Genomic DNA, 12674 nt, shown 5'->3' on the forward strand with positions numbered 1-12674 from the left:
ATAATACAATAAACAATACAGATTTTGAACTAGTGTAAGAGAAGAGAATCAGACAGTACATTTATATATTCCACAGTTTCTCTTGATTTTACTAGTATATAGTTTGAAATTAATTTATTACTAATGTATATGGTCTGCTTTCCTATATATTTTTTTAAATTAGAGAAACACAGCCAGGCAGTTAAATCCATAATGGAGAAGTATTTTTTTTAAAGTTCTGCATAACTACATTAATAGAAGTTTATCATGTATAAAATTAATCCAGTTAAAATAGTTTGTTTGAATATAACCATTTCCTCACAGCATTCATAGGCATAACCAGGGAGGGAGGAGGGGGAACATGTTTTCTTCCATCCCAACTTTGAAACCCTACTGGAAATTTTTTTTTGTGGGAGGGCAGGGAAAAGTTCTCTCTTGAGAACATAGGTTTGTTATTAGGCAGTCTCCCATTCTAATTTGTCAGATGAATCTCAAACTGGCCAAGTCTCATATTGCAGTACTTCCTGGGCGACCAAATGGAAATGTTTTTACCAGAAGTCCTGTCCTTATGCTATATGATTGACCAGAAACCTAAAGGTTGGGGAAGGTAGTAAGAAACAGGAGCTAAAATGGGCAGCAAAGTAAACTCCCTGGACATGAAAGAAATGGATGTGTTTACACACACACACAAAAATACATTTGAACCATCAAATCACATCTAAAATGAATAGCCATTTAAACATACATCTGTAGCCCATGTATTTTCTTTCATTGCCTGTCACCTTTAAGTTTACATAAATTGAAAACATAATAATCAATAAAGAGTATGAACTTTAAAATAATTATTGGACTGTCCCATAAAACAAAACAATTCCTCCAAACCACAAGCTTGGTGGCTCATAATGAAGACAAGCCATGTAGCAAAACTTCAGAATTTAAGTGTCACAGCATCTTGGACACTAGCCAAGAACTGGGTTTCTGAAACCAACAGTAGTCTTGGCCAAATCAACACTGTTAGGCAGGATCTCTTGTAAGATATTAGAAACAAGGACAAGTAACATAACTGGGAATATGAGGGAGTTGCTTTATGCTCTGGAATATCATTTTTGCTATGGATATCACAGATTCATAGGACTGGGGTAGTTGCAAGACAGTGATATGGGAAAAGATCAAAGAGCCGGGTGTGGTGTTGAAATCATGGGGTAATAGTAGCCTCAAAAAACATTAAAACCTGTGGTATATATTGTCCCTCCTAACTTATTCTGCATGGTCCATGTCACTGTTTGGAATCCAAACACAGCAGCCCTGTGCAAGTGCATGACTACCAGAAAATGATTATGTTTGTTCACTCTTTGCATTTCACTCACATCAAACAGTATAAATGATAAACACTACTAATTTTTTTTTAATTTTCATTTTCAATAATCCAAGGTATTATCAGTTCACCACATAAGTATTTTATATATAAATATAAAACTTTCAGCCTGACAGTGTTCCTTCTAGTAAATAACCATCTCCATGTATTTATTCTGGTAAACAGGCATTTTGGTCCAGATCCTCAAAGGTTTTTAAGGCACCTAACTCAGTGGGAGTTAAGTGGAGGGTATTAACAGATACATTACAATGAAAGATAAATTACCAGGATTGTTCAAGATAGTTAAATACAAAAGTACAGTACAATATTTCTTAATGTAAAACACAAGACTGCAAATCCTCAGGATCATATAAAGCAGCACAAAGTTAAACCCTGATTAGATAAATCATGTAAAAATTAAAAAAAAAACCCACCACAATTACTATGGATATATTTTAACAAAGTGAGTATTCTTTCATCTTTCAAAGAAAAATGTTTTTTAAAACAATGGCTAAAATATGAACGGACTCCATTCCTAACACCTGTTCTTCTTCTTATTATTCACTCCTGTGGACCATAAGGCGCCAACCACTTTCCTCCATTCATTTTGTTCTTGAGCGAGACAGCAGAGTTCATCCCACTTTATTCCCATACTTTTCATTTCCTCTTCAATGGTCCTTCGCCACGTCCCCAATGGTCTACCTCTCCTCCTCCTTCCTTGTGGTGTCCATCGTAGGGCAATACGAGGATGTCTATCAGCACCCATTCTCAACACATGCCCCAGCCACCTCCATCTTCGTTGTTTGGCTTCATCCACTATATTGTTGATGCCCGTTAATCGGCTCACTTCAACATTGGTGATACGCTGCGGCCAATGTATGTTAAGAATTCGCCTAAGACACCTTCCTTCAAAGCCCCGAAACCGACTTTCTATCTTCTTCTTGGTCCTCCATGTTTCCGCCGCATAGAGCAACACAGAGCGGACGTTCGACCTATAGATCTCTACCTTGGTTTTCATTTGCAAGATGGCTGACCGCCAAATATTCTGAAGTCTATAGAATGCATTTGCTGCAAGACCGATTCTGGTAGATATCTCCTTCTGAATATTGCCATCAGCCGATATGTAACTATGAAGATATTTGAAGTCGTTCACCTCCTCCAATTCTACGTCACATAACACTGTCTTCGTCGAGCTGGCTGTTTTTACTTTCATTATTTTGCTCTTACCGGCATGGATATTAAGTCCTACGCACCTTGCTACTCTACCTACTCTATCAGTCTTCTCTTGGAGGTCCATCTGAGAGATCGAAATCAGGGCGATATCATCCGCAAAGTCACAGTCTTCAATATGACCAGAGGGTCCCCATGTGATCCCTCTTGGCCTATCTTCAGTGGCTTTCCGCATCACCCAATCTATGACCACAAGAAATAGGATGGGCGAAATAACGCACCCTTGTCTAACTCCCATTCTCACATGGAACCACTCGCTCTGCTGTCCTTCATGGCAAACACAACACTTATTCCCGGCATACATATCTTTGAACACCTGTTAAGAAGCATATTTCTAAAAATGAAAAACATTTAGAATTTTTTGTTTAGTAACATACCAGGGTTGATTTTAAACATAATTTTCTTGGTTTTCGGTTTGCATACACCAGTAAAACTTAAATGTATTTGATGAAAGGGTTTGATCTTCAAAGACTGTAAGTTATCTTCCTCTGCCACTGAACCAAAAATATCTATGACTTGCTTCACTTTAAAGGTTCCTGCTTGACGTGGAGCAAATGAAAACATCACATCCTAAAAAAAAAAAAAAAAACATTGCTATGAAACATTTTATTAAAAATAAAGCAGAGATATTATGTAGACTCTTCTTGATTACAAATTAGTTGCATCATGGTGATTTAAATTTATTTTAAGGGTACTACTTGCTTTTTCATAGTACTAATTATTACATGTAATTGAGCAAATTAAAAAGTATAGATCTGTTAAGCATTAACAGAATTTTATAAGCTCAATTTTGTAGACTAATATAGTTACACATCTTCACGGTGCCCTGAATGTATCTGTTCATAAAAGTTACTTATATATTTGTTCTAACTGTGCATGCCTTTGTGCTCCATAAAAGGAAAAGAAGCGAAAATATGTGATTTAATGGAACAGTTAAACCTAAGGCCTTATCCTGCAAAGATTTAGGTACATGAGCAATTTTACTTAACTATCTGTGTCTTTACAGGATGAAGGTCATAGTCACTACAAAATGTACTTTCCCATCCCTCCCTATTTGAACATTGATAGTATTTGGTGCTTTGACAGCGTCCACTGAATGGTTCTATATTGACAAATTATGAGCTTGGCTCATATAAAAGGAAATGTGGAACCTCTCCTTAAGTGAATTCACCACAAACAAAACAATGTACAGTTCTAACATGAACAATTGTAAACCATAATGGTGTCCTCATCTTTCCAACCAAGTATCTATTTACTGGGAAAAGATGAATATATACATTACCTTTGTACATTTTTCTTTTACTTTCCCTTTTTCGGGACAAATATTAAAATGCGCTATCTTTTGGAAGCTGAATGTTACTGGAAGTGACTCGGATTCATTTTTGAGAGTGCACATAATCTCTGTGTGTTCACCCATGAAACAGTCCATAAAATTAACAACTGGTCCTGGACTGAAAGTTAACATGACAGGAATCCCTGAACCTGTCAAAGCTAACTCCACATGATGAGGATGAGTCTCTGCACAAGAGAGTAAGAAACAAGTATAAAATACGATATTGAATTAAAAAGACATGAAACTGTTTTAGACGCTTACAGCCACAGAATATGTAATATTAGGAAGTAACACGGTTTCTTTTCTAATACTGTGTTTCAGAATTGTAATATAATTGGCCACAAACTTAATGCAAGATGTACATGCTTATTTATATAGGCTAACACATAGAATCATAGAATCTCAGGGTTGGAAGGGACCTCAGGAGGTCATCTAGTCCAACCCCTTGCTCAAAGCAGGACCAAACCCAACTAAATCATCCCAGCCAGGGCTTTGTCAAGCCTGACCTTAAAAACCTCTAAGGAAGGAGATTCCACCACCTCCCTAGGTAACCCATTCCAGTTCTTCACCACCCTACTAGTGAAAAAGTTTTTCCTAATGTCCAACCTAAACCTCCCCCTCTGCAACTTGAGACCATTACTCCTTGTTCTGTCATCTTCTACCACTGAGAACAGTCTAGATCCATCCTCTTTGGAACCCCCTTTCAGGTAGTTGAAAGCAGCTATCAAATCCCCCCTCATTCTTCTCTTCTGCAGGCTAAACCATCCCAATTCCCTCAGCCTCTCCTCATAAGTCATGTGCTCCAGCCCCCTAATCATTTTTGTTGCCCTCCACTGGACTCTCTCCAATTTATCCACATCCTTCTTGTAGTGTGGGGCCCAAAACTGGACACAGTACTCCAGATGAGGCCTCACCAGTGCTGAATAGAGGGGAATGATCACATCCCTCGATCTGCTGGAAATGCCCCTACTTATACAACCCAAAATGCCATTAGCCTTCTTGGCAACAAGGGCATACTGTTGACTCATATTCAGCTTTTCGTCCACCGTAACCCCTAGGTCCTTTTCTGCAGAACTGCTGCCCAGCCATTCGGTCCCTAGTCTGTAGCAGTGCATGGGATTCTTCCGTCCTAAATGCAGGACTCTGCACTTGTCCTTGTTGAACCTCATCATATTTCTTTTGGCCCAATCCTCTAATTTGTCTAGGTCCCTCTGTATCCTATCCCTACCCTCCAGCGTATCAACCACTCCTCCCAGTTTAGTGTCATCTGCAAACTTGCTAAGGGTGCAGTCCACACCATCCTCCAGATCGTTAATGAAGATATTGAACAAAACCAGCCCCAGCACCGACCCTTGGGGCACTCCACTTGATACCGGCTGCCAACTACACATGGAACCATTGATCACTACCCGTTGAGCCCGACCATCTAGCCAGTTTTCTATCCACCTTACCGTACATTCATCCAGCCTAGAGTTCTTTAACTTGCTGGCAAGAATACTGTGGGAGACTGTATCAAAAGCTTTGCTAAAGTCCAGAAATAGCACATCCACTGCTTTCCCCTCATCCACAGAGCCGGTTATCTCATCATAGAATGCAATTAGGTTAGTCAGGCATGACTTGCCCTTGGTGAATCCATGCTGACTGTTCCTGATCACTTTCCCCTCCTTTATGTGGTTCAGAATTGATTCCTTGAGGACCTGTTCCATGATTTTTCCAGGGACTGAGGCGAGACTGACTGGCCTGTAGTTCCCTGGATCTTCCTTCTTTAAAGATCATTTAAAACCCTCCTGGTTTATTAAAATTGGAAAAACACAATCATTTTGACCTAACCATAAACTTTGGTGATTTACAAATCTATTTGTTAAAGATTAGTTAAACCTACAATTAAATACTAAATTCCTGCAGCCAAAAGGTGCATTCATGACAAATGATTCTAAATTTATTTTCCCCTTCCCCTCCACTTCCAAGTTAGAATCTTAAAAGTCAAGGCTGCTCTTTCCCTCACTATTTGAAGCATTCAGCACAGTTCTCTTAAAGTACATGTGCAGGTCCCCACAACACATATACAGGTCCCCTTTAACATTACTAATCTGACGTGGAAAAAGTAAAAAGGTTCAAAGTTTTCCACACGTAAACTATATATTTCTAATAACATACCTTTGATTGGTATGTTGTCACCATTCAGAGCCTGCAGAAAACCATCTTTACTTCCTACGGCCTCAAATCTCAAAAACAATGCATAATCTTGTCTTGGTGGAAATTCAGTAAGTCCAACGTCTCTTTTAAATTGCCTGTAAAATTCACAATAGTTAAATACCATACATATTATTAATCAATGGTAATTTTTCATCAGTTCATTTGATTTCTACAATCCTGTTACAGCTCAGACAAATGAGACTTTAAAATTGAACACAGTACTGAAACGGACGGGACTACTCAGATATAGTAGTCTGCAGCTCCCACGTCCCAAAAGCAGCAGAGGGTATAGCCACATCAACTCTAATGACATACATACACAAGTAAACAAAGAAGCCCTGTAGCTGCCCTATATAAACCTGGTGATGGCGATGTTTCTGTTCTTTCAGACCACCAAGTTGACATTATTCTAGTGACATTCAAGTTAAAGGAAGTTACCAAACTTGAGAACAGTGGGAGTCTCACAACCATTTCTGCATATTCAACGGGGGGGTGGAAGGAGGGGGAAATCAGTTCCTCTTGAGAATTTAATACTCCTCTTGTTGCCCAGAAACATGAAAAAAAAATGTTATCCAACTTTCTGGTTGCTGAAGTAAATCGTAGTGAATTATTAACTACTTTACAGCTAGGTAGATCTTTTTTCTGTTCTTGTCACTAGTGTCAGGATGAGATGTTACTATGGAACGTGTACATACATGCTGGCATGCACAGACCAAGTGTGTAAAACACCAGATCATCAACTGTGGTAGTATGCTGCATCTGCAATGGGGAATGTAACAGGAACTTGAAGGTGACAAACTATCCTAATTCAAAAGATTTCTCCCCCCCCACACTCACACACAATTTTTCATCCAGGAAAAGTTCTTATAACTGATATAACTTAGCTGTCAAAGCCTCTCAGCAAAACTTTTAGCCATCAAGAAGAGTTTAAAAATTATTTTTGAACAGTAAAATAAACCTCCTTGACTGGATTGATCTGCTATTACTTTGGAGGATGAACTAAAAAGGAAATTTGTAGATTTAATCTAGGGAAAATGTACACATCTTTGTTTATCAAACAAAAAATGTATTATTTTATTAATTTACTTTTAACTCTGTAAAATAAATTAGAAACCTAATTTCTTATATAAAAACTGTCCATAAGCAGCAAACTAGCATTGATCTGTGCACATTGAGAGGAAATAATTTGAGACATCAGGGTTAATTTAATACATCTAACACCTGCAAATAGATTTGCCTACACTTAATTACATCTTTTATTGTGTCAGCCTCTTAAGGTTGCACTTTGTACTTACTTTGGACTAAAGCACAGTGTAACCACAGTTTTCTGATAAGGTAGCAAGGTTCCTTGGTTGGGAATGCAGGAGATCCAAGTTGAAATATCTAGCTCTTTGGTTCTATTTATGAAGTTCAATTCTTGTAAAACAGCATCAGTACTCTTCTGAAGATGTGTGCCCTGTAAGACAACACCAAAATGTGAAATATAGTTATGTCAATTTCCCCTTTTAGTGTGGATCTTTCACACAGCAACAAGAGACAGAAGCAAAAAGGGTTTAAGTAGGAAAATATAACACTACCACCTCTCTCTCAATTTATACTGTAAAACCCACTAACATTAGCAGGGGGATATGAAATTAACTCTTTTTTAAAGAAAGTTGACTTGATTTCTTGCTGGTATGAACACTTTACTCTCAGTGAAACCTGTAATGACAGTCCTGCTGTTGGACATATCTTTCAGCAACTGTACTGACTGAAAGAAGAGCAAGGTAAGGGACACTAATAGAGGGAGGCTGTAAAAAAAGAGAGAGAATGAAAAGCAGTCATCAAAACATCTTTGCACTGAAATTTAAAAAAATTCAACATTGTTTCCTCACCATCTCTCCTCCAACAGCATCGTCCTCCAGCACTGCCACCCAGTTCATGGTCTCTGGGCTTTTATTGTACAGAACCACTTGTTCAGTATTTGAAGTTCCAAAATAGACAGATCCAAAATGAATACATTCTAGTGTGTTTCCATGAGACAGACCTAATAATTCAAGAACTTGTTCAACTACATGAGCTTCTATCCTTAAGTTTGTGATACCACGACCTTGCAATTCCACTCTGTTGGAAAGAGTAACAGAGAAAAAATGAGATGTACACATCTAAAATTCATACAAGAATAATTTATGAATTTTATTGGAGCTTTAGTTTGTTTACTATATGCCTTTGATTTAGTCAACTATATCAGAGAATTTAAACTAATCACACTGGCACAAAAACAAACACATTCTACAGTACGAAGAGATTATGTACCATTATAAATTGTGTTCTCTGAGTGTGTTGTCTCTGCAGAGTCATGGTGGAAAAAAATATCACACATGGGGCACTGGGGTTTTTTTGAGCAGTACCAGCAGTTAGGAGGTGGGTGGCAACCATATCCTTGGAGCCTTACATTCTACTCACCTCAGAGTGGTAGCCGTGTTAGTATGAATCAGCAAAAAGAACGAGGAGTACTTGTGGCACCTTAGAGACTAACAAATTTATTTGGGCATAAACTTTCATGGGCTAAAACCCACTTCATCTGAGCATATAAAAACCTAGCTCAGTCTAAAAATCTCTCAATTCCCCTGTAATAGAGAAGCCAGACTCCCCTGTTGCTGGACCCGGTACGGCCGTTCTTATGATCTGAAGATTTTAAACCCTTCAATAATTGAACCATCTTAGATGGATCATGTCTAGGAGCCCTCTGCTTTTGACATCCTTTAACAAGATAGGACTTGTCAGATGATCCTGGCTTCAGTGCCAAGGAATGTGATAAACTGATTTACTTGGGTCAGAAAACTGCCTCCTCAAGAGAGCTTTTCCTGGACTCTTGAACTAACAGAAGAGTTTCTAATCAATTGCTCTTGTCCTTCAAGCTTTTGAAGAGAAAAGGCTTTGCGTGTTGTATAACCCTTCAAAGCACTGGGAGAAGCGTCATGCTTATTTGTCTGAATAAATGCAGCACTATTTGTCCCAGGTCCACCGTGGTAGGTAAGACCCACAACTTGAAGTCAGAAAAAACAAAGAAAAAAGATTTTTTTTGGCTAATTAGATTCTTTGTACTAATCAAGTCCTAAATTTAAATAACTTTTTAAAACTCTTTACAAAAGGAAAGAGCTATTATGGTTACATTTAAAAATATTTATATTTTGAAAGATTCTACTGATCTGAGAGAGACTCGGTGTACTTGAAGTGGGAATACCAATGGAACCTGTAATGCCTCTCAAATCTATACAAGGTTTTTTTAAAAATACACCCTCTAACTATTCCACCAAAAGAGAAAGGACAAGGTTCCCCAAATCACATCAACTGGCAGAGAGACAGGAACCAACAGTGCAAGAGTATGTACACCCTTGGTCAGAAGAACGTGGAGCTCAAGAGACATGTATCCACTGCCTGTTAATACTGGTTTAAAGGTGCCAGGCACACAATTCCGACAGCATTGCTCTACAGAGCCAATGTCATCAGCAAAACTATTTAATGAAGTAAAGCTTTGGACAATTGGGGGCCAGCAACTGATGTCCGGTAACTTAACTTCTTCTTGTCACATTGTGGTTCCAGTTATTCAGTATCTGGATAAATATAGCTGTACTGAAGAGATTTTAGAAATACAGGATATTAAAAAAAAAAATCATCCAAAACAAGCAGACTTTATGCAGTCACATTCTGCACTTACTTTGCCACTTCCCTAATGACTCTGGGTATATCTGTACAGATATCCACTTTAACCAACTGTAATGTTTTGGGTTCCACCACTCCACTGGTAGGCACTATGTTAACAGGGACACTTCCGTTGTAGTCTATTTTAAATGCACCTAAGACAAATATAATATGATATGTTACATATGACATTTAAATGGAAGATTATCTAGCATTCAACACTTAGGGTACATCCATACTTACCGCCGGGTCGACGGGTAGCGTTCGACTTCTCTGAGTTCGAACTATCGCGTCTAATCTAGACGCGATAGTTCGAACTCCGAACGTGCTCCCGTCGACTCCGGAACTCCACCACCGCAAACGGTGGTGGCGGAGTCGACGGGGGAGCCGCGGACTTCGATCCCGCGGCGTCTGGACAGGTAAGAAGTTCGAACTAAGGTAGTTTGACTTCATCTACGCTATTCGCGTAGCTGAAGTCGTGTACCTTAGTTCGACCCCTCACCCTAGTGTAGACCAGGCCTTAGACTCAACTAAAAACACAGTAAAAAGTTTCATAAATAGTACGTAAAATAAAGTAACTCATAAAAATAAAATTATGGTATCGTAACACATATATTGCAAAAAATCCTAATCTAACATTTAAGATTTGTGTTTTTCTGGCTTTCCTCAAACATCAGATGCCCATATACAATGCCACTGTGCAAAGTTATTATTGTAATAGACAATGTAATACAATCAGTTGGGTTCTGAATGTAATCATAGAACAGTTGCTAGTAACACTTTGCATGTCTGGCAAATTTAAGACATAGCTTTATGTAGCTGTAGTAGTCAAATGTTTAAGAGCTTAACCAAAGAGAAGTCTATTGTCCCCTTCCATGCAATTGACAACTGCGTATGTATGCAGTGTAATACACCACAAATGAGAAAAATCTAAGCACAAGTGTAGGATATATTTTTTTTTAAATTAACAAACAATTTGAACAACAGAATAGATAAATGGATGTATTCCACATGTGGCAGCATATTACCTGCTGACAACCAAGAGGTATCAATAAACTATTAAAACTGCTGTTATATAAAGACATGTACTACAGTTACCACAAGAGCTTCCACGTCAAATGGTCTAGATAGTACATAGTCCTGCCATGAGTGCAGGGAACTGGATGAGATGACCTCTTGAGATTCGTTCCAGTCCTGTGATTCTATGATTCTGTGATTTTTAAACAAGATGCAGAATCAAAATAAAGCTTGAGTACTCAAGTTTTATGTTGATTGACAGCATGGAGTCAGGACACATGTAACCTACTCCCTCATTCAGAGGCCAAGATGCAGCCCCTCTCCCACTGACATAACTCCAGTGTCTGGATACTGCCCCTCAACATTACTTGCAGGGAGTATAAGGTCCACTGGGCCCACATAATCAAGGATTCAGCGGTCCATCCCCTGTCTGCCCTCAATACTATCCTTTGCATGGGCATATACAAAGCCACCTTCATATGCTCAATCCTGCATCAGCAGCCCATCCTGCATCATAGGGCTTAAATGGTGAAGAAGGCTATACAGGTTCTTCTGCACCAGGCTCAACTTCACTCCAGGTGAATTATACATATGCTTAAAACAGGTAAAGGATCAGTACTTCTCATACAACTACTTCTGTTCTAGGAGATAAATGATCATTGATTAGTAATAGCTGATTTCAAAAATCGCACGTTACACATCAAGTTCCAACCTCATAGAAGAAATTAAAAAAAAATATATGAAATCTGTGTACACTCAAAGTGTCTGATGAACAGCTGCTAGCACTAAATATTCTACTTAGTAATGATGCTAACAGGAAAGGAAGACACTAACATCTCCCCTAAAGAGTATTTGTCAACATTGTAGTGAGAAGTACAAAGGAAAGGCTATTTACCCCTAATTGGAAGTTACCTCAGCCAAATTATTTATTTACATATATATAAAAAAACAGCTAAGCAATTTACAGCAGTGGTAGATTTCCCACTTTAGAAGACTAAACTGCTGCAGACACATCTCTACAAAAACAGAACCAAATACAAATTTCAGTAGACTTAGAACAAGTTGAATATGTCTGTCACAAAGCATTTTTGTTATATAACAAACTGCTTTGTATAATAGAAGATTTATACTATTCCATGGATCACCATTGACTTTTCTCAGAGTTGAGTATTAGATTCTAGGGAAAACAGAAGATTATAACTGAAACTTTTCACAAAGTAAACAGCATATACAAATATTTTTGTTCTCGTTGTTAATACCTTTCCATACACACACACGGCTCTACAGTTTTCACCGCCCCAAGCAGCATGCTGAATTGCCACTGCCGGATAGCGGGGGCAGTCCGTGTGCCCTTAGGGCAGCAGGTGCATTTCCGCGGCGGCGGCAATTCAGCAGCAGCTTCTATGTTTAGCTGAAGCCGCCGTGGACAGCTAAACGTAGAAGCTGCTGCCGAATTGCCGCTGCCGCGGAAACGCGCCTGCCACCCTAAGGGCACACGGACTGCTCCCGCTGTCCGCAGTGGCAATTCAGCGCGCTGCTTGGGGGCAAAACAACAGGGACTGCCGCCCCAAGCACCAGCTTGGAATGCTGGTGCCTGGAGCCGGCCCTGTATACACACACACCCCCCATCTAACATCTGGAATAAAATGCGAAGACAAAAAATTCTAAAATTACTGAAGCGTGCAACAGTTTTGATACCTTATAGCAAAAAAGATTTTTTTTTATAACACAAGCAAAATCTGAGCACTAGTGCTTAGTAGATGTTTGCATGTATGTGAACATGGCTGCCTCAAAAACCTCCTGTAGATGTATCAGAAGTTTTCAGCCACAGCAAGCTTCCCTCATCCCAAACAGGGTGTTGATGTGATCCTCGAGTTGTAG

At 38.9% G+C, this 12674-nt stretch overlaps 1 protein-coding gene across 9 annotated transcripts in view; it reads right to left on the bottom strand.

The window, feature by feature from the left end:
- The window catches only part of CFAP47 (cilia and flagella associated protein 47), a 642607-nt gene that overhangs the window by 605349 nt on the left and 24584 nt on the right, over positions 1-12674 (bottom strand). For 8 of the 9 annotated variants that reach the window (XR_005597947.1, XR_005597948.1, XM_039536643.1 and 5 more), the window contains exons 4-9: positions 9793-9931; positions 7967-8195; positions 7388-7548; positions 6054-6187; positions 3846-4081; positions 2941-3133 (exon numbers count right to left, since the gene is read on the bottom strand). Coding sequence is in view for 7 of the 9 variants with exons in the window: in XM_039536643.1 (XP_039392577.1) it covers positions 2941-3133; positions 3846-4081; positions 6054-6187; positions 7388-7548; positions 7967-8195; positions 9793-9931 (1092 nt within the window). In the remaining 2 variants the exon portion in view is untranslated. The remainder of the gene's footprint in view (positions 1-2940; positions 3134-3845; positions 4082-6053; positions 6188-7387; positions 7549-7966; positions 8196-9792; positions 9932-12674) is intronic. The other variant, XM_039536653.1, reaches the window with a different exon arrangement.

Source organism: Mauremys reevesii, linkage group 1 (assembly GCF_016161935.1).
Source record: "Mauremys reevesii isolate NIE-2019 linkage group 1, ASM1616193v1, whole genome shotgun sequence".
Taxonomy (NCBI): domain Eukaryota; kingdom Metazoa; phylum Chordata; order Testudines; family Geoemydidae; genus Mauremys; species Mauremys reevesii.